This window comes from Mytilus trossulus, chromosome 2 (genome assembly GCF_036588685.1).
Source record: "Mytilus trossulus isolate FHL-02 chromosome 2, PNRI_Mtr1.1.1.hap1, whole genome shotgun sequence".
NCBI classification, from domain to species: Eukaryota; Metazoa; Mollusca; class Bivalvia; order Mytilida; family Mytilidae; genus Mytilus; species Mytilus trossulus.
In genome coordinates this window covers 18,933,085-18,955,282 of record NC_086374.1, presented here as the reverse complement: position 1 = coordinate 18,955,282, position 22,198 = coordinate 18,933,085, and the positions used below count along the sequence as shown (strand labels likewise).

Genomic DNA, 22,198 nt, shown 5'->3' with positions numbered 1-22,198 from the left:
TTTTTCTTTCTTTAAATGTCCTATACCAAGTCAGGAAAATGACTATTGTTATATTATAGTTCGTTTCTGTGTGTGTTGCATTTTAGTGTTCCTGTTGTGTCGTTGTACTCTTATATTTGATGTTTCTTTGACGGTTTGGTTCTAACCCGGATTTGTTTTTTTTCTCTCAGTCGATTTATGAATTTCAAACAGCGGTATACAACTGTTGTCTTTATTTTGTACAGGCATTTGATAATATAGAAAAATGACGGAATCATCCTTGTTTTATAGCTAGCAAAACAATTTTGTATGACAGTTGCATTGAATTCAATTATATTGACAACAACATAAGAGCAACTTTTTGTTGTTGAACAAACAGACATATATTGAAAATGAACTATTCAATCAAATAATATTTAAACATCAAAGTTATATCAAATGATAACTAATATTCATATTTTCATATATTTCTAATATTTTTTAAAGTATGTACTAATGCATATTCAAAAGACAACATTACATTACATTAAAACAATCCAAATTTGAAAAGTAGAAACAACAAAAAAGTTAACCAAAATACATAGAAGGATTCTTTCCTACTTAATAATCGACCATGTGATATTTTGTATTCTATTATGAATATTACAATACACAGGACGTCTGGTATAACAAGTGCAAGACTTCGCATTCTTTTAAATGGTTTTCCATCCATTAACACCAAATGGTCAAAGAACTGGTCTAAACCCCCTACAGCAATGTGCACCAAGTTAATAGATAATACTCCAATCAAGTGATTTATCGCAATATCATTTCCATATGAGCACATGCGCACAATTATCATCAAGGATATCAGCTCTGTCACTGTGAAAAACATTTGATGGACGAACTGTTTGTAGAAATCATCATTAAGGTAGTTTAGATATACCCACCAAGAAAAGTACTGTGGATAAATACTCAGTATAATTAAAAAAAGCATTGAATATCTCAAATTTCTTTCCACGTATAACCGCAATAAGTGTTTCACTAACTCATAAAATGCCAAAACAGCAGCCATTGTTATTGTCCACATAATGAATGTTTGTTTAGTAGCATTAAAGTACATGTGTTTGTATCCAATTTTTTTCTGGTTTTCATATGAACCTAAAAATAAAAATCGGAAAATACCATTGACCTTAACGAATTTCTATCATCGGTATAAGTACATCATTCATAAATTTAAATTAAGGTGCCGACTTATGATACGTTCAGTTATTTCACAGCCAATCTTTTATAGTGATTTTCTATAAAAGAGCAAACATATCGTCATTTATCTCAAAATCTAACCTAACTTTTAAGGGCAAACGATACAGTTCCAGGGAAGGAAAAGAGGCTACTAACGTAAACTGTTTTTTTTCTTCACGACGTTAAACTGTGACACATCTGAGAATGCACTTATTCGAGAGTTATTTTTAATAATTATCTTGAAAAACGAGCACACGGGCCCCTCTTTTTAGAATGACATTTGATTTGATAGTCTATATAAATTATTTGTGCCAAATTGAATTTATCATCTTTGATACTTTTATAAAGTATATTATTAACCTTTATAAAAAAACTAATTTGAATATTTTCTTAATTACACATCTGTAATGAACACTTATGGTTTACTATACGACAAAGGTTTTGCTTATTGTTGAAGGGTGCATGGTGATCTGTTACTGCATCTTTTTTCTTCGGTCTTTATATATTTTTGACTAGTATGTAATAGAATAAGTTGGAAAGGGCTGGCCTCACCAGATCGGTACTACACATTAAGATTTTTTTTTACAAAAGATACAAATTACCGATAGGAGAGTACTCGCAGTAACTATTTATGGTCCCATTTCTAACTTACAAATAAACCATGACTCCTTGACCAAGATATCATTTATTACACCACTAGCGGTCTTGTTGAAATGTAACTAAACAATAATACAAACCTTTAAAAACCGTGTCCCAGCAACTACAAGTACAGTTATTATAGGAGACAGGTGTCTTGTTTGGAACCCACATTTTTGCATTAATTATTCCTAGATTAAAAAATAACAATAAAAGCATAAAAAACCAATGAACACTTCCTCTACTTTGATATGTGTTATAAAGAAAACCAAATAGTATTCGTTCAATAATTTACAGAAACAATGTAAATTGAATGTAAGATCTAAAACGCAAAATTGTATGTCAAAGAAAATGATTCAAACTAAACTTGTGATTCTGTTTATATATAATTTTTTTAAATTATTTGAATGACGGTACGTGCAATATTTTGGCGGTTTGCATTACCATAAGAATTAGGGACACACTTTTTTCTTGCGATATTCCTTTTTCATTTTTGATTAAATAAAACAAAGTGGAAACTGTTATTGCTTGAAAACCTTACATCCACTTCATTTGAACTACATGATGAGAAGTTTACATACATACAATGTAGTAGGAACTTTCATTGTATTTGGTTCTGCTTGTATATACTTGTATAAACTGTCAATTAGAATATAAAGTACTTTGTATACTTGTATAAGGTATATGCAATTAATAGTGTGTCATAGATAGTAATTTAAAGCTCAGTGACATGTCTATTTTTGATCCCTATGTGAACTGTCTGTATTTCACTGAAAGTATAATATTTATAATTTTTTCTTCGTTCTAGTGCTTTTGTTATAATTATGTTTAACAGTCATACCACATCTTCCTATATCTATGTATAATTGATCAGTGATTTTCCTTCACTTATGTTTATTGTTCGGTTAATTAACTTGTGTATCCTAGCCATTCTTTTACGAGCCTTTTCCAACGTTACTAAACTCGACAATAAAATTGAGAATGAAAATGGGGAATGTGTAAAAGAGAAAACAACCCAACCATGGAACAGACAACAGACAACAGCCGAATGCAACATATGGGTCTTCAATGCAGCAAGAAACTCGCGCACACTGAGGAATCCTTCTGCCGGCTCCAAAACAAATATGTTACTAGTTTAGTGATAAGGAACGTCATACTAAACTCCGAAGATTAACAAATGCGAGAGGCTCCTAACTTTGGACAGGCGCAAAAATGAAACAAAACTAAACATAATTCATACCTACCGCACGTATCTGACGTAAAATCCGTGTGTTTTTGACGATGGAGCATGATTTCAAAGGGTTATCAAACCAGCTATTTGTGTTGAATGAATATCGCATATTTATCTGCATGCATATACAAGATAGGTAGGACTATTTAGTAAATTTAAGCTCCCTTGTAAATGTCAACGTCTTTTTATATAATGTTTTGTCATCTGCAAAAGTTGAAGTTGATAAAAACTCGCTTCAAGTTAAAAGGCGTGAGTATAATTTTTCACAACTTTATAGACTAGAATTGACACTACTCTTTCGATAATGACTCGATACTAGGCTTGTTTGGTATCGATATTGAAACTATTTGAAGGGTCTTTCTCTCTTACCTATATGAATATACGGCAGTGCGACTAACAAGAAGAATCCTACCAAACAACTTGCAAAACGCGCTCCAAACAACATCCTTTCAGTCTAAATGTCTATAACGAAAATATATTTTGTAATATGCCACCGGATATAAATATGAAAATGATTAGTATCTATATTAACAACGAAACTTATAATTACCAAGAAATTAACAAGGAAGATATATGTTTGTGTTTTACTGAACAATTGTTTATGGAGCGAGTCGACATAATACACTACGATAATACAGTTGATTTAAAATGTCAGCTGAATTATTGTATATTTTTTTTATTGTCTTTTAATGGTTTATAATCACGGCTTCACTGCATAAATACAATGCATGTGTAACACTAGAACAACCTATACAATGAATGTAATTTATATTAATAATCCATATAGAATTTTCAAAAAAGTAATTGTCTTTGAAAAATATTAAAATTGGGCGAACGATTCCAAGGGGACGTTCCAATATTAGTTGAGAGAAACTAACACTATGGCAAAATATAACCGAAAAAGATGACAACCAGACAAACATAATACAATAAGGATTAATGGTTTGATTGCCTACGAGATTACTATTGTATAACGTTCAAATGATTAGGATTTAGACAATAAAGGTCACTGTCCAAAATGATAAGAATCTAAGCAATAATAGGACACCGATCAAATGACGTGGGTAAGAGCAACTATATGACAAAACAATAACTACAACAGATATGATAGACATCAACATAAATAAACCCACTGCATTTAGGTTCTGACATTCAGAATGTGGCGAAGTTGAACACGTGTTTAAGGGCCAAACACCCTAACTTGGGACTATGGTGAAACAGCACAACGATGATACCATCTTTAACCGTCAATTGGAAACGAATTGACACATAAGATGAACACAAAGCATAGAAGCAAATAATATATAGTCACAAGAAACAAATTACCGATATATTAGTACTCACAGTAACTGAGAGCTTTTTTAAAGTAAGAAATACATAATGCTCTCACGGACTATCAGTACATATTAAACGGATTTAGTGTAAAACGTCATAACAGTCAATAAAAGACATGACCTTGTTTAATGCCGAAATACGAATATCGGATTTATGTGAATGTGAATCAATACATATTTAGTGATGGTTCAATTTATAAAAAACAAAGTCAACTTTAGAACCAATAAAAATACTATTTAAACTTCTCAAAAGCTCAGAAAACACTATAACGAAAACGAGAACAAAACTAAACCCATCTAAAACTTGGGGTGAGCTCAGGTGCTCCGGAAGGCTATGTAAATCCTGATCTTCTTTTGGCACCCTTTATGTTAAACATGGTCAGTACATTTTCGGCAGCGAGTCTCGATCTGCGATGTCACACTCGAGAAAACGAGGACGGCAATGTATTTACGACAATGGAACTATATACGTGGTCATCTGTGACAAATACATTCTATAACCGTCAAATAACTCATGATTACGTCCTTAAAACTTTGTAACTTTACAACGTGGAACCCTTGGATCATTAGTTTCAAAGTAAATAGCAACCCTCTACAAATGACATCATGGAATGCAACTTGGGGTGATCTCAGGTGCTCCGGATGGCTTGGTAAATCCTGGTCTACTATTTGCACCCCTTATGTTAAACATAGTTAGGACATATTCGTCCGTAAGTCTCAATCTGCGATGTCACATTCAAGAAATGAGTAAGGGGATGTATTTACGACAATGGAACTATATCCATGGTTATCTGTGGCACAGATATTCGATAACGGTCAATTAACTTGCAATGGCGTCCTTAAAACTTTGAAAGGGACGACTGCAAGTTTACAACGTGTAACCGTTGGATCATTAGTTGCAATGTAAAGACCTGGACTGGGTTGCACAAAGGTCTTACAGTACTTAAAATTAGAATTCCCAATTAGTTGAAGAAGACTTTAAAAACCGTTGCACAAAGCGTAATTAGTCCCACGTTTAACTAAATGTAAATTAAAATGATAATTCGTACTTAAACCATGTTTAATTTCCAATTTCCCAACATTCATTCCTTCACGTGCATTTTAGCGGCTATTATCAAGAACTAAATGGCCGAGTTTCCAGACGACGCTGATAAGAAAATAAGATCTTCAAACTGGGATTCAGCGGAGATAACCATGCAGCAACAGTTGGTCAATGACAATATTACTGTTTTACGGAGCAAATTGACTAATTCAATTACTATTTCCAAGAAAAACGGCATTTGGAAAGACATTTCGTCCAAAATAAATGCTCTTGGTTTGCATTCTCGTTCAGATAAAAAAGTCAAATCAAAATGGCAAAACTTACAAACAAAAGCAAAATAGGAGTATGCGGAAAGTATGAAATATAGAGCCCAAACTGGCGGTGGCCCTGCTCCCAAAGCCTTGACAAGTGAGACCGATACTATTGTGGAAATGAAGGATTGTTCAAGCAATTTATCTCTTGTCAAGGACACAAGTCAGTAGTCTTTAACCCATTTGTCAACTTGGTCAAAGATTATTTTGACCAGGTCTCACTGACTGCCGATTACAACACGGATTATTTTCAAAAGAACACAAATCTACGAAAGCCTATTAGGGTCACAAAAAAAATATTTATCTAATTACGAGATAAATAAATATCTCTCATAATTACGATAAAACTATCGCGTAATTACGAGAAAACTATCGCGTAATTATCTCGTAATTACGAGAAAACTGTCGCGTAATTACGAGATACAAATATGATTATACATTATACCGTTATGTAATATCATCATGTGATTTGAAATATGATACTCTATTTTTTAAAATATAAAATTCAGGTTAAAATATAAGAAGGCCGAACGTAGTTTCGCTGATATTTAAATTCTTTTATTGAAAAACAAACTTTAACAAAATAACCGGTTTTCATTCAGATATGGTTTAATATTGATCTAATCAGACACAAAATAAATGTACCGGCAAAGTGTATATGATGCATTCATCAAGGTCTATGTACATTTAAGGTTTACATACAAAAAGTTATTAAAATATAGAAATATATCATTTTACATCATAACTAAGCCGATTTGAAACCTCGAAAAACGACTATTTTACAAAAAATTGCAAAGTGGTAAAATAAAGAAAAACAGATAAATTTGCCTAATAAAAATAAAAAAATTAGATGATTTAGGGTTCAGCGGAACCCTGTGTCCTATACACCTGCTATTGCAGATGTACGAGTAAAATTAAATAAATGTTGACTGGAAAAAATAATTGAAAAATACTAAAATTTGAAAAAAATATTACTAATAGTTTCAAAACTTTGCTTCTATATAAGAATTCTAAACATTTTTGACAATATTATTGATGTCTATAAAACCATGGAAGTATTATGAAACTTTCAAAGCTAGAATGAACCTACATGTTGACGATTACGCCGAAATTTATGATCTTTATGTCTCACTTCCACGACAAAATGTCACAATCTCGACAGATATTTCCATTATTTTTGTAAACATTGCTATTTCACGAAAAGTGAACAAAAATACATGAATTGTTTTTTCTTGTAAACAACAGTGAATATAAAGGACATGCAAGGTGCTGACTTGTCATGGTATTTTTGTAAAATTTTTGTGTCATTTTTGAAATGTTGTCAAATTGGTAGGGACGATTAGTTAACCTGACCTACCTAAATTTCAACTCAATTTCGAGAAGAAAATACGCAAGGTCTGTAAATAAATAAAAACGGACTAAAAATTAAGTAAAGCCTAAATTCCCTTGAAAGGTAAGTTTTTCATGTGTGTGAAATTAATTATAATAACAAAAAATAATAAACTTACCGTACGAAAACCAAATGCGTCGTAAAATTATTCAGTCCTCGATTCAAGTATTCTTTTTAAATATTCATTTCGGTTCACATGAACGAGTGTGTTTATTAAGTAAGACCGTTTATGGATTAGTGCAACTTGATGCAGTCACTAATACCCCGTTCGTGTTTGCCCCCCGATGTGAAGGGAAGTTTCTCAATGAATTTATATATGAAATAAGCAACCGTAAAAAGAAAGTTAAAAAATTACGTTATGTGGCAAAAAAAATCTCGATATTAATAAAAATGAAGGCTGATATGCATCAAATTACTTATTAGTTCCGAACAGACGTTTTTTTTTTAATATCCATCAATAAAAGTGGAACGAAATATCTCAGAGGGACAGTCAAACTCATAGATAGAAAATAAACTGAAAACGTCATGGCTTCAAATGAAAAAGACAAACAGACAAACTTTAAAAGAATTAGCAACACGAACCCCACCAAAAACTAGGGGTGATCTCAGGTGCTCCGGAAGGGGAAGCAGGTTCTGCTCCACATGTGACACATTGGATACCTTAACTTGAGTGGTTTTAAGCATTACAGCCCAGAAGAATACTATCAATACGAAACAAATTCGAATAAAACTGACACTTAAATTATTTTGCTCTGCATACTTGTATAGACTAGTCTTATTCTGGTAAAGTTTACCGATGTTCAAAGTTTATAAATAGATTAAGAAGATACAATGAATAACCAATGCAATTTTGAAAGAACACAATGACTTAGGAAATAGCGTGAACTCCGGAAGTGATAAGACCGGGTGTGTCGGCAGGGTTAGCATACCATGATGTGATGCATTTACCGCATCCTCGAATACACAATCAGTCAATCAGTCAAAATGTTTCAGTCGGGGATAGGACACAATCAGTTACATCTAATTTTTAACCTTTTTCAGCTGGACTAAATCACTACTTTACTTTAAAATTCATGAGAAAAAAAATTGGCAATCTGTTAAAATATAATTCTGACATAATTACGTGATTTTTGTAAGAAATTAGCTATCATATAATAAATACATCTTCTCATAAATTTAGAAAAAAGGAAAATAACGCTATCTTTAAAGTCAGGATTGTCAATATAATTATATATATTTGGTCTTTTGGAAAATGTTGTTTGTGCTGTTTTTAGACCCTTCTACAACGAAATTTGTTTGACATGCACACGTATAAAAATTGCGGTTTTTATCCAACGCAGTCATAGGTTTGAACGTAGTTTTCAATTTAGACTCGTTTATATTTTTTGTTTGGGCATGTATCATATTTTCTCTCCGGTTTATATGATCCGTTCATCCTATATATTGACTCTTAAAATTCAAGAGTTAATCTAAAAATGAGGGTACTTTCCCTAAAACTGAGGGTACTTTTAATATGGCCTTCCAAATACTGAACATTTCGATCCCTAACATCACTGAAGAGACATTTATTGTCGAAATCCGAATATGGTGTACTAAAGAAATATTGACACCAAATGTTTGTGGCACAACATCCTGTCCACAAGTTAACATTTTTTTTCTTTCTGTGACGTATTAAATTTATATTAAGATCCATTTTGTTACATCTTGTGATCAATTTTATTTGGCAATCGCCAATGGCAGTCAGCAGGGTTAAAGAACATCAGTTGTTCGACCTGTTAGTCAAATGCGTTTTGTTTAAATATACTTTTTCACTCTTTTGGTCTTTTGGAAAATGTTGTTTGTGCTGTTTTTAGACCCTTCTACAACGAAATTTGTTTGACATGCACACGTATAAAAATTGCGGTTTTTATCCAACGCAGTCATAGGCTTGAACGTAGTTTTCAATTTAGACTCGTATATATAATTTAGCTGATCTGTAACAATAACATCTTCATGCCTTATATATCATGTACTGTAGTACGCCGCTAGATTAAAACTGACGTGGAAAGGTAACATATGGCTACCGAAAGCTCTTTTTTGAGAGCCCAGGTGGTCGTGTGGTCTAGCGGGACGGCTGCAGTGCAGGCGATTTGGTGTCACGATATCACAGTAGCATTGGTTCGAATCCCGGCGAGGGAAGAACCAAAAATTTGCGAAAGCAAATTTACAGTTGTCACTGACTCAGACATACTTATGAATATAATTATTTTCTGTGACTGTATCTTACATTAATTTGTAGGATCCTTTACTATAGATAATTTAGCTGATCTGTAACAATAACATCTTCATGCCTTATATATCATGTACTGTAGTACGCCGCTAGATTAAAACTGACGTGGAAAGGTAACATATGGCCACCGAGAGCTCTTTTTTTGAGAGCCCAGGTGGTCGTGTGGTCTAGCGGGACGGCTGCAGTGCAGGCGATTTGGTGTCACGATATCACAGTAGCATTGGTTCGAATCCCGGCGAGGGAAGAACCAAAAATTTGCGAAAGCAAATTTACAGATCTTACATTGTTGGGTTGATGTTTAGACGAGTTGTATATATATATATAGAGAGCCCAGGTGGTCGTGTGGTCTAGCGGGACGGCTGCAGTGCAGGCGATTTGGTGTCACGATATCACAGAAGCATGGGTTCGAATCCCGGCGAGGGAAGAACCAAAAATTTGCGAAAGCAAATTTACAGATCTAACATTGTTGGGTTAATGTTTAGACGAGTTGTATATATATATATATATATATAAGTACGCCTGAGTCAGTGACAACCCTACAACAGATGTATCCATCGGATCGCCATCAATGATGGTGATACATGGCTGTGTACATAATGTATATACAACTCGTCTAAACATCAACCCAACAATGTTAGATCTGTTTGCTTTCGCAAATTTTTGGTTCTTCCCTCGCCGGGATTCGAACCCATGCTACTGTGATATCGTGACACCAAATCGCCTGCACTGCAGCCGTCCCGCTAGACCACACGACCACCTGGGCTCTCAAAAAAGAGCTTTCGGTAGCCATATGTTACCTTTCCACGTCAGTTTTTATCTAGCGGCGTACTACAGTACATGATATATAAGGCATGAAGATGTTATTGTTACAGATCAGCTGAATTATCTATAGTAAAGGATCCTACAAATTAATGTAAGATACAGTCACAGAAAATAATTATATTCATAAGTAGAGCTTGGTCACAACGAACCCACGACAAATTTGAAGTTTGGTCAAATCGCGGATCATCTGTGATTGTCATACGACAATCGCGGGACAATTGCGCCAAATTTTGAGCATCGTGGCCCTGTCGTGTATCGTTGGACGAAAATTGGACATGCACCTTTTTTGCTCTACGATTTTTTGTCGTGTCACTGTCTTGTGGCCGTCGTGAGAGTTTCTTACCACATTTGTGCGACTGTTGTCCGATAAACACATTATCTTGGGTACCAACAAAACCCTTTTAATAAAACAATCGTCGCACGGCTGTCATGCGACAATCTCACGGCTGTCGTAACCATGCCTAAAGATGATTAGATATTTCATTTAGTTATTACCCCCTGCCTCCCTTTAAACACAACACTTCCTATTTCAAGAACTATAGCTATGCTTACTCCCTCACATAGTAATTATACTCCTTACTTTTTATGCCCCACCTACGATAGTAAAGCGGCATTATATTTTCTGATCTGTGCGTCCGTTCGTCTGTTCGTTCGTCCTTCTGTACGTCCGTTCGTCCGTTCGTCCCGCTTCAGGTTAAATTTTTTGGTCAAGGTAGTTTTTGATGAAGCTGAAGTCCAACCAACTTGAAACTTAGTACACATGTTACTTATGATATGATCTTTCTGACATTAGAGCCAAATTATACTTTTGACCCCAATGTCACGGTCCACTGAACATAGAAAATGAAAGTGCGAGTTTTAGGTTAAAGTTTTTGGTCAAGGTAGTTTTTGATGAAGTTGAAGTTCAATCAACTTGAATTTAAGTACACATGTTCCCTATGTTATGATCTTTCTAATTTAAATACCAAATTAGATTTGTTACCCAATTTTACGGTCCATTGAACATGAAAAATGATAGTGCGATTGGGGTATCCGTGTACTTTGGACACATTCTAGTTTTAAACTGCTTTTCAAAACTATATATGGTATATATAAAACATGTTGAAAAAGATGTTTTGACCATTTTACTGAGCCATGGTATATTGACCCCTATCCCTGTTTTACCAATGAAAATTCAACTCCATTTATATGCAATTGATTTCGAATAATCAAAGGAATTAAGCTACATGGTCGATGCTTCAGTTGATATTCTGAATGAAAGTATGTTGGTAAAAACTTCAGAGCACTAATACCAAGGCAAGTATCTTCTATAGAAAATATAGCTTCCCTTTTTGTATGTCTGATTTTCAATCTTCAATAAAATTTAAAATAATGTATAATGTTCTAAAATTATCCAAAAACACGGCAGCTATAAAACTTCTTTTTTGTTTCGTTATTTTCGAGAAATTTTCGTAAAACACATATAAGAAGCATACAATTTGCTGCAAATTTTTATCTGGTGACACTTAAAGAAGGATCATAATATTTCCATAAAGTATGATAACAACAAAACATAATGCACACTCCACCAATTAATAAGGTAAGCCAAGAGGGTTCATGAAGCATATTAAAATAGTTGCAAAATAAAATTAATATTAACTAGAGGCTCTAAAGAGCCTGTGTCGCTCACCTTGGTCTATGTAAATACTTAACAAAGGACATTGATGAATTCATAACAAAATTGTGTTTTTGTGATGGTGATGTGTTTATAGATCTTACTTTTTTGAACATTCTTGCTGCTTGCAATTTTCTCTATAATGAACTTGGCCCAGTAGTTACAGTAGATAATGTTAGTGAAAATTTACAAATTTTAAATTGTTAAAAAATGACTATTAAGGGCAAGAACTACTTAAGGGGTCAATTGAACATTTGGTCATGATGACTTATTTAGGTTTTACTTTGCTGTATATTATTACTGTTTATAGTTTATCTCTATCTATAATAATATTCAAAATAACCAAAAACAGTGAAATTTCCTTAAAATTACCAATTCAGGGGCAGCAACCCAACAACAGGTTGTCCGATTTTAGCCCTATGTTCTATTTTAAGCCATGGTGGCCATCTTGGTTGGTTGGTTGGTTGGTCGGGTCACCGGACACAATTTTTCAACTTAATACCCCAATGATGATTGTGGCAAAGTTTGGAATAATTTGGCCCAGTAGTTTCAGAGGAGAAGATTTTTGTAAACGATAACAAAGATTTACGGAAAATTGTTAAAAATTGACTATAAAGGGCAATGACTCCTAAAGGGGTCAACTGACCCTTTCGGTCATTGTTGACTTATTTGTAAATCTTACTTTGCTGAACATTTTTGCTGTTTACAGTTGATCTCTATTTTTTTAGGGGCAGCAACCCAACAACAGGTTGTACGATTCATCTGAAAATTTCAGGGCAGATAGATCTTGACCTGATAAACAATTTAACCCCGTGTCAGATTTGCTCTAAATGTTTTGGTTTTTGAGTTATAAGCCAAAAACTGCATTTTAGCCATATGTTCTATTTTTAGCCATCGCGGCCATCTTGGTTGGTGGGCCGGGTCACCGGACACATTTTTTAAACTATATACCTTAATGACGATTGTGGCCAAGTTTGGTTCAATTTGGGCCAGTAGTTTCAGAGGAGAAGATTTTTGTAAAAGTTAACGACGACGGACGACGACGGACGCCGGACCCAAAGTGATGGGAAAGTCATTATATCAGAAACAAATAAATTGATTCGTAGAAAAACATCTAAGAGGAACCCCGTATTGTATCAGTAAGTGTCAATTATGACTGTTAACAGTCAAAAGAAGACAAACAAGGACAGTTTTCAAAATCAAAGGATTACTTTCATCAATCCCAACAACAGTTTTAAGTGTGTAGTAATGTTATCAAAGTGTAACGTCTACAGTGTAAGCGTGTCTATTTCTATTTAGAATGAGCTCGTTACCAGTTTGATACTGGATCCAAAATATTCTATTTACAAAATATATAACAAATTATCGTTATCCATATTCTACTTAAATTATATTAACTGGTACAAATTTGTACTCTTACAAATTTGTCCTGGGTCAGGAACAAACTTGTCTTCCTGATACAGTTACATACCCTACAAATTAACCAATACGTCAATGGATCTCTTGGTACAAATATGTACCTTACAAATTGGTCACACAGATCCATACTGGTCCCATACATGTTGGTACCCTTCAAGCTAAGACTTTTCTTAACGGTACATTGTGGTGCCCTACAAGTAAACACACTTGTCTTGTACGGTAAACTTCATACTTGACAAAATACAAGTTGCACAAGTCTAAAGAACAGGATTCAAACTTATCCTTTGTTGCATTCCAATCATAAATGCAATTCTATATTAGAGATTAACAGGCACCAATCTGTTCTTTATTACACTTAGTAATAGAAACTATGAAAGAGACAACGATCTCAAATATCTATTCTCTAATTATCACATACCGTACGTATCATTGCCATCGTCTTCGTAGCATCAGACGAATGGCAAAGAGCTAGGATTCTCTCCTGCTTATATACCCCAATGAAAGCCGTACCATTCTTGAATGAGCGATGTTCTACCAAAGTGCCTCCTAACTCGTATTACAGTTTCCTTTGGAACATCCCTTCACTTTGACCTGACTCAAGGTTTATCTGCGAAACATCTTTTTCCTGTCTATGTTTTATCAAAGTATATACAAATACATAAAATAAGACTTCTGTAACTAAGGTAAACAATATAACCGAAGGTACACAATCACCACAAAAGCAAAAGTACATTAAAAAAATGACTTTTATATATCTCGCGGCCAACGATCCACCAAAGAATGATATCGGGTTTTTTAATTGAACGATGTGTTATGCACCAATTCCAATAATTATTTAAGAAAAAGCAAGTGAAAATCTGACAATCAAAGTCTCACAATTTAATCAATCCCAACAATAATAAATGGTATTGAGGAAATCTTTCCAGACATACTGGGGTCACGGAGTGATATGTGAAAAATTGCCCTAATTCATTCTGTTAAAGTAACGTAAAGTAACTTTTCTCCAACTGTTGTTTTAAAAAAAACATAAGGAGTAGATAATACTTATTTTAGTGATAGTCCTGTGCGTACGGACGGACGGACTGACGGGCGAACATTGGTTTACCATAATACAAAATGCGTAGACCTCATCTTCGACTAACTTATAAAAACAAACAACTTTTGGAAGTTTACCAGCTTAACAGGTAGCACGTGCCTCATACTAATTTATGGGAAAAACTAAATTTCTCTAATTTTATGGCAATTTCACCCTTTCCGAACCCAGTGTATATTTTTTTATAATCGGTGTTTTCGGTGTTCTCAGAAAATAATTGGATGAGTTTAAGGGGCATAATCTTTATCAGCTCACTGGATGACGCAAAATATGCTAACAGGTGTTAATGAAATTGACAAGCAGGTAGGCACTCGAAAAGGAATTTTCGTTCAGCAAAAAAGGAAGAATGATTGTTTGATCAAAAGGGAAACAAACTCGTACTCGTAGAGTATCGGTTTTATCGAATTTTCCGAGGCTATGACTTTAAAATTGATTACTTAACTTTCTCGATTGGATACATCGGACGATTTACTGGTAGCAATGTAAGCTCATAAACTGAAAAAACATATCTATTGAAATATATCTGACATTCTATTTATTTGTCACAAAAAAAATAAAGCATTTGGTCTAAACCTGATAAGTAGATACGAAAATAATAAAGTTCTAGATAGTACGAGTATACGTATTAATTTTAAACCACACTGTACATGCTGTAGTTCATACCAGGAAAATAAGCATAAGGACTTGAAAATTGCTTGTTTTGAAAATTTGAAATACCTTGAATTAAAATTCCAAACGGCACATGTTCAATATGATGAACTATGTGCCACCCGGTTGTAACATTGACCGAGAAAATCTGGTATACATGGGTATCTAATTTAATTGTCATTTTCTGGTTAAACCCGTCATATTCTATTATATTATTATTTAGCCGAATACCTTGTAAATAACCTAACTTGACGATAAACGTTGCAATGTTTTTCATTGTGCCTTCTGGAATAATAAACTGATATTCAGGTAAATATTGTGTATCACTTGGAACATTAACATCAATAGTACCTGTATGAGGACTGTAAATCTTAAGGAATAACAATATATCTTTGTCGGCCGTTATTGCCGTAGTGTTCTTATGATTTGTGTTATGGTAATTGTTTGCATCTATTACTGAAGTAGAAACTACATTATTATCATCCTTTAAATCCAGTTTAGTTCTTGTATGTGCATATATTCTTAGCCCCATAGTCTTTATTTCAGCATGAAGTTTTGGTACTATGAATTGACAACCAAATTCCTTATAAGGTAGGACCGGAACTACCTCAGTAATGGAAGATTTAAACATCACAGCAACTGGATAAGATGATGTAATATTCGTTCCGGTAAGATAACACTCTTCGCAACTTATATAATTGTATACGTATGGATCTGTTGTAAACGACAATAACTGGCTCTTATGGTAAATGCTCTGACGAAACGTAATGTTACTCAGGATCCACCGTGCTGATGTAAAACTAACATTGATTTGTGTATCCTCTTCGATTGCTATTATTCCAAGTGCATCAAACTTCTTCTGAGTTTTATACTGTGGTACAACATATTGTGTAGATAACAATGCAGAGGGTATCACAATGTATGACTCCCAAATTGAGCCATAACTATCTCTGACGAAATGAAATAAAGTAATGAGGACGTCACAGAAAATACGAACATGGAAATCACTGTTTTCTGAATGGTTAGCAAAATAATGTTTATTCGACAGATCAAATGTTACATATTTTTCTTCCAATGTCAGCGTTTTGGTTTGTTCAAAAGACGGGTAAATGATATCACAATGTCCATGCTTCCGGGATGACAGGTAAAGAGTAGATTCCCTCTGTCTCGGATTAAACACTACGAAGAACTGGTAACCTGAAGGACCTAAAATATAATTTGACTCGTGAAATACGCAATAGTACAAACTTGAATAAAGTTCCCGATATCGTAATGTACCTGTTTGATATGTCTAATAAATAAGACATAATAATAAGACATAACAGTTAAGTAAAACTAGTCAATATCTAATTATTAAGGCCGATTTGATAAATAAAAAGTGTTGCACAGAAAGCACATATGTAAAATAGAGATTAATACATGGCCTTTTCCATATCAGCCTGGTATCAGCCCGAGACCCCCATATCAGCCCGAGACGGAGTCGATGCGCTGATATGGGTCGAGGACGAGGGATGATACCCAGGCTGATATGGAAAAGGCCATGTATTAATCGCTTTATCATATACTTCCGACAAAGTTTTATGTAATGCAAATAAACAAATGCAACAACTAAAACAGTCAAAAACTGTATAAAGAAGTTGAGTTATGAATCAAATATACTATAATTGTCCACCAAAAGCATCACTGCCTCCATATATATGTATGGTAACATTTCCTATAGAGGCATTTTGAAACATTGAACATTTGGAAGAGTTTTATTATCATTATTACTCCATGTTTGTTTTACTATGAAATGATTCATAATTACCAATGGCATTTGTTAGCAAGAACTAAACTATCCCCACAAAAGTTCCCGTAAATTTTAACGTCGTCATAAAACATATCTGACGTCACAATGGAAAAGTAAACAACCGACACCGGAAAAACTGGAAGTAACTCGCAAGATAAGCACTGTTATGGGTTTTTGCACGAGACGCCCCTGATATGGGTTATCAGCCCGGGCTGATATGAGTTATCAGCCTGGGTGGGAAATTATGGCTTGTGTCCTTCCGTTCGTTACACATATGCAAAAGCTATCATATTAATGCTAAGTATATAATAAATATAAATAGAGGACATAGTTTCGGGACAGTAACTATACAGAAATGAGTAAAATCGTGCATAAATATTTCCTTCAAATTTGAAACCGAAACCTGCACTCAATTTCTGCCTGCATAAGCTTATGCCAGGTCATTATGATCATCAAAATGTTCATTACCAGTTTGGACCATTTTCTTTTAAACAATAGATATAGGAAGATGTGGTGTGAGTGCCAACGAGACAACTCTCCATCCAAATAACAATTTAAAAAAGAAATATTTTTGTTGTTCAGTCTAGTTTTGTATGTTGTGTTTTGTGTACTGTTTTGGTTTTGTGTTTTGATCTGTTTTCTTTATTTGATATGGCTTTATTAGTTTGATTTCCACTTATGAGTTTGAATCCTTCTTTGGTATATTTCGTCGCTCTTTGGATAGTTTTTACCTAGAAAAGATTATGACAGTTCTGCTTAATTGAAAACATTTACGAAAGTTTTAACTCTACGGAACCATGGATAATAGTGCAGTTAGCTGAAATTGATGGAGAGTGTTTTAAGAAGAAGACACATACTATTTATTCATTAAATACCTCTATATTCACAATTCTTTCCGAGAAATCCATCTGTACATATACAATATGAAGAATTGTCTGTAGTAATACACGTTCCTTCATGATGACATGGTATTGATGAAATACATTCATCTAAATATAGTATTGGTTAATCATAATATCACTGAAAGGTGGTAAAATATTAAAAAAAAAATAACAACAACAAAAAAAGAACTCCGAAGAAAATTCCAAACGGAAAGTCCGTTACCCAAAGACATTGAGCTCAAACACATCAAACGAATATTCCTAACTTGGAACAGACAGTTTTTAAACTATCTTAAAAACAAAATATATATTTTCTGACAATTAATTCCAATAGCATTTCAATTTTTTAGTTTTGAGCAAGCACCGTGGATAAAATTGAAAAAAAAGACTGATTAATTTAATCATGATGTACATGTACTACCATGCTCTTTTTTGGTCGGGTTGTTATATCTTTGACACGTTTCAATTCTTCCTATCACATTGGCAACCGTAATTGTATACCGCCGTACCTAGTAACACTTAAACAGGAAAACTGAGAGTCGAGTGCACTCGAAAACATGCATTTGATCAACGATAAATATTTTTACTGTCCTCACCTTGAATTTGACAGGAAGTGCCGAGGAAACCTTCTGGACAAATACAAAAGTTGGAACCATTGAAGATTATACAGTGACCATTGTTCATACATGGGGAATATTCACATTTCTCTGAAGAAAGTACACAAACACTGTATCAAAATTTAACCATGCACAAATACAATTTTACCAAAAAAGTTGATGTCATGCCATATTTATGTTGGTTTTTTTTTTTGTTTTTTTTTAAAGATTTAAACATTTAAATTATATGATTTTTTTGGTTTTTTAATGCTATTTCCTTATACATGTAGTAGGCAAAGTAGAAACCATCTTCCTCATCAATAGCTCTGATAGCTTGCCTTGGTTTGGCATTACTTTTGGTCCTTTTGGTTTTTTCCCCAGCTTTTTCTGCTTCTTTATTTATTAAACTTTTGAAAATAATTTGGCCCCGAGCATCTCTAAAGAGGCATTAATTGTGAAATGCGCATCTGATACAAAACGAATGGCATCGGTAATATTATGCTAAACACAATTTACTTTTAGATTTTCTAAATGTCGTAAAGATATTTTGAATTTGCAGTCTTAAATTGCAATTTCAATGATAAAGAAGTAAGTAATAAATATATTACCTTCGTTTTGAACACTTTGTCTTGATGATGGACTGTAAGCAACGAGCAAAGGAGCAATAATACATGCCGAAGTCACACACCCTATGGTAAAAAACATGAAGTACTGATTTCTGTCAGATCTCTTCTGAATTCGTGGCATATCAAAGCCAAAGTACATCCTGCTTGATATCCCATTTATATTCCTCCGTGGACTTTCAACTATTTCCAAATATTCATTGTCTTGTTGTTCCAAGATTGGCTCTTCATACGATAGTGCTTCGTTCTCCATTTTCTGACCAGTCTAACCAGGTTACACAATTCTGGTTAGATGTATTTATCGTGTTACAAATATAATTTTTCCAATTATGGAATATTCAATAAAGAAGTTCAAGAAATTTAAAATTTCAAAAAAACATATTGAAAGTACGTGATTAATAAATTTATACAAATGTAGTTATAATAACACGTGCTATACCAGTCGTGATTTAATAAATCCTGACTCATTTCTAATTGCGCATGTTTATACAATTGAATGTTCATTATCTGTATCTAATTTGAAGTATGCTACATACGTTCTTTCAATTCATTATGTAAATATTCTAAATAGTATGTTACAAAAGCAGGGAAATACTAATTTTCATATAACTCATGTTTTATTTAAATTCAAAGTACTGAAACATAATAAGAATATAGTCTGAAATAGTACTTGACAATGAACACACGTTTTCAATTTTCTTAGGTAGAAAATCAACTGGTAGTGTTGATTTCTACTGTTTGGGGAAACAATACTTAAACAAAAGACACAAGTGTATCGCCGTAAGAAAAAGGAGAATTGCAATAGGAAACACGTTTTAAAAATTCGTTATTTTATTTTGATATTCAAATCTAGAAAAGGACAACACTGGTTATTATTGATAAAATTATATTTGAGATAAGTTCGCTAAGATGAATTTCCGCATTATAATAAGGGAGTTTTTGATTGTTTAGGAGAAAGAAAATAGCAATTTATAAGTGTTTACCAATGAAATAAAAGTTAGACGCATCTTTACTTAACTTAACCAACACCTTTAATAGTTCATTCAAGTACAGTAATGAGTCTGCTATTAAAGGAACGGAATTTGTAACAATTAGATAACAATCATAATCGGGGCCTTTTATAGCTGACTATATGCGGTATGGGCTTGGCTCATTGTTGTAGGCCGTACGTACCTATAATTGTTAATGTTTGTGTCATTTTGGTCTTTTGTGGATAGTTGTCTCATTGGTAATCATACCACATCTTCTTTCTTTATATCATATGGATAATCTCTGTTGCCAAACATACCTAAATATTGTCAGTGAAAAAATCTTCATATTTAACATTCTCATAGAAGTCCAAGTTGGTATGTCTAAAATCTAGAATCTGCAATGAGGTGGTGACATTATTGTTACCTATTTGACTCTGTAAGTGCAAACCCTTAAGTGTGAAAGAATTTTATATATTTTTTTTAGAACGTTCGTCTTGTATTTGCATCAAATATTGCATCAACACTTGCTACTCTGTTGGTTAATGTAAATGATTTTCCTAACATATTTTACTGCACTTGCTTTTTATGTGATTCCAGTTTTCAGTAAGTTCAAGTCGGGTTAATCGTCAGTTACTTTTATAGGTTTTTAATTCTTGTGTTTTGTTTTTGTATCTTGTAAATGGAGGTTTTGAATTGCTACAAAATTTATGAAAACCTGAACTAAATAGTATATTCATAGTATAGCCATTGAATATTTAAGATGACCTTTAAACCGGCAAATTTACACCTAGAAAATGACAATGAGGGTTGGTTGAAATCAAAATTTTACGACAAAAGAGATGATTTCAGCTTTCCAATTGTGAATTTTCCATTTCTAAGTAGCAACATTCCAGCAGCACATGCATACGGAGTATTTATCCCCCAACTGATACGATATTCCAGTGCTTGCATTTCCTATTAAGATTTTCGTGATAGAGTGTTGCTGCTCACAAGGCAGCTATTAAACCAAGAGTTCCAAATGGTGAAGTTGAAATCATCCATTCGTAAATTTTACGGACTCCATCACGAGTTGGTTGACAGTAATGGAACAACCGTTTCACAAATGATATAGGATATGTTCCTTCAATCCCTACCCTTTCATGAATGTGACCTACCGAATTAGACTATTCACTGGATTTGTTATAACATGAGCAACACGACGGATACCCCATGTGGAGCAGGATCTGCTTACCCTTCCGGAGCACCTGAGGTCACCTCTAGGTTTTGGTGCGGTTCGTGTTGCTTATTCTTTAGTTTTTATGTTGTGTCATGGGAACTATTGTTTGTCTGTTTGTCTTTTTCATTTTTAACCATGGCGTTGTCAGTTTATTTTCGATTTATGAGTTTGACTGTCGCCCTGGTATCTTTCGTCCCTCTCTTAGGTCAGTTTAGTTTGATAGCAATTAAAATATTTTCTTCAGTTTTATAGAGGACAATGAACATTGCAAATGTACAAAATGTATTGCCTACATAACAAAAAAATGTTGGAGAATATTCATTGTTATCCTGAAATAATTGAAGTAAATTACGGGTTATTACCACAATCGAAAGCGTGACACATGACACGTTTTTGTAATGTTATTATGTTAACTTCGTGGTAGTAATTACAGCATGACTATCAATATAGGACATTATCTGTACTTATTTCTGAGCTTTTTTTGTATACCACAGATAATAATAAAATTGAGAACGGAAATGGGGAATGTGTCAAAGAGACTACAACCCGACCATATTAAAACAACAGCAGAAGGTCACCAACAGGTCTTCAATGTAGCGAGATATTCCCTCAGTCCTTCAGCTGGCCCCTAAATAAATATTTACTAGTTCAGTGATAATGAACGTCATACTAATTTCCAAATTGTACACAAGAAACTGAAATTAAAATAAACATTTCTAGTATTACATTAATTCAAACAAACGTATGAGCATCCCCAGAAAAAAATTGTTTATTCCACACGTTTCAGATTTATACGTTCAAAACCTATCTCGGAATTGGCTTTATTTCCTTTTTGAATAGCAATACACCCCTGTTTCGACAATACTAGTGACAAACATAATAAAAACGATATGTGTAATGAGTACACAACGAAAAACTAATATTCCATTTAAAAAAATGTAAACAAATAGTTATCTGAAATAATCCCAGAACAACAAAAGAAGAAGAAACAACATTGGCGTGAGGTTTATAGATTTTAATTATTTGAAAGAAAAAAGAACAAAACTATGAAAGTTTTTTTGTATATACAACGG

General features: G+C 33.6%; 2 protein-coding genes across 4 annotated transcripts; both read right to left on the bottom strand.

Moving 5' to 3' along the window:
• Window positions 1–505: 505 nt before the first annotated feature.
• LOC134706676 (uncharacterized) lies at window positions 506–7,410 on the bottom strand. 3 transcript variants are annotated; one of them, XM_063565823.1, is made up of 3 exons: window positions 7,263–7,410; window positions 1,938–2,027; window positions 506–1,119 (listed from the first exon to the last, which is right to left on the bottom strand). In XM_063565823.1, the coding sequence occupies exons 2-3, from the start codon at window positions 2,008–2,010 to the stop codon at window positions 506–508; spliced, it is 687 nt and encodes a 228-aa protein (XP_063421893.1). In that variant the 5' UTR covers window positions 2,011–2,027; window positions 7,263–7,410. The 3 variants fall into 3 exon arrangements, with proteins under 3 accessions (XP_063421893.1, XP_063421890.1, XP_063421891.1); XM_063565820.1 differs by lacking the exon at window positions 7,263–7,410 and adding an exon at window positions 3,437–3,549; XM_063565821.1 differs by lacking the exon at window positions 7,263–7,410 and adding an exon at window positions 3,081–3,421.
• A 7,544-nt stretch (window positions 7,411–14,954) lies between these two features.
• Window positions 14,955–19,377, bottom strand: LOC134704955 (uncharacterized). Its single transcript, XM_063563738.1, has 4 exons — window positions 18,924–19,377; window positions 18,316–18,426; window positions 17,714–17,827; window positions 14,955–16,255 (listed from the first exon to the last, which is right to left on the bottom strand). Exons 1-4 carry the CDS (start codon window positions 19,189–19,191, stop codon window positions 15,033–15,035), a joined length of 1,716 nt encoding a protein of 571 aa, XP_063419808.1. The 5' UTR covers window positions 19,192–19,377; the 3' UTR covers window positions 14,955–15,032.
• Window positions 19,378–22,198: the final 2,821 nt, after the last annotated feature.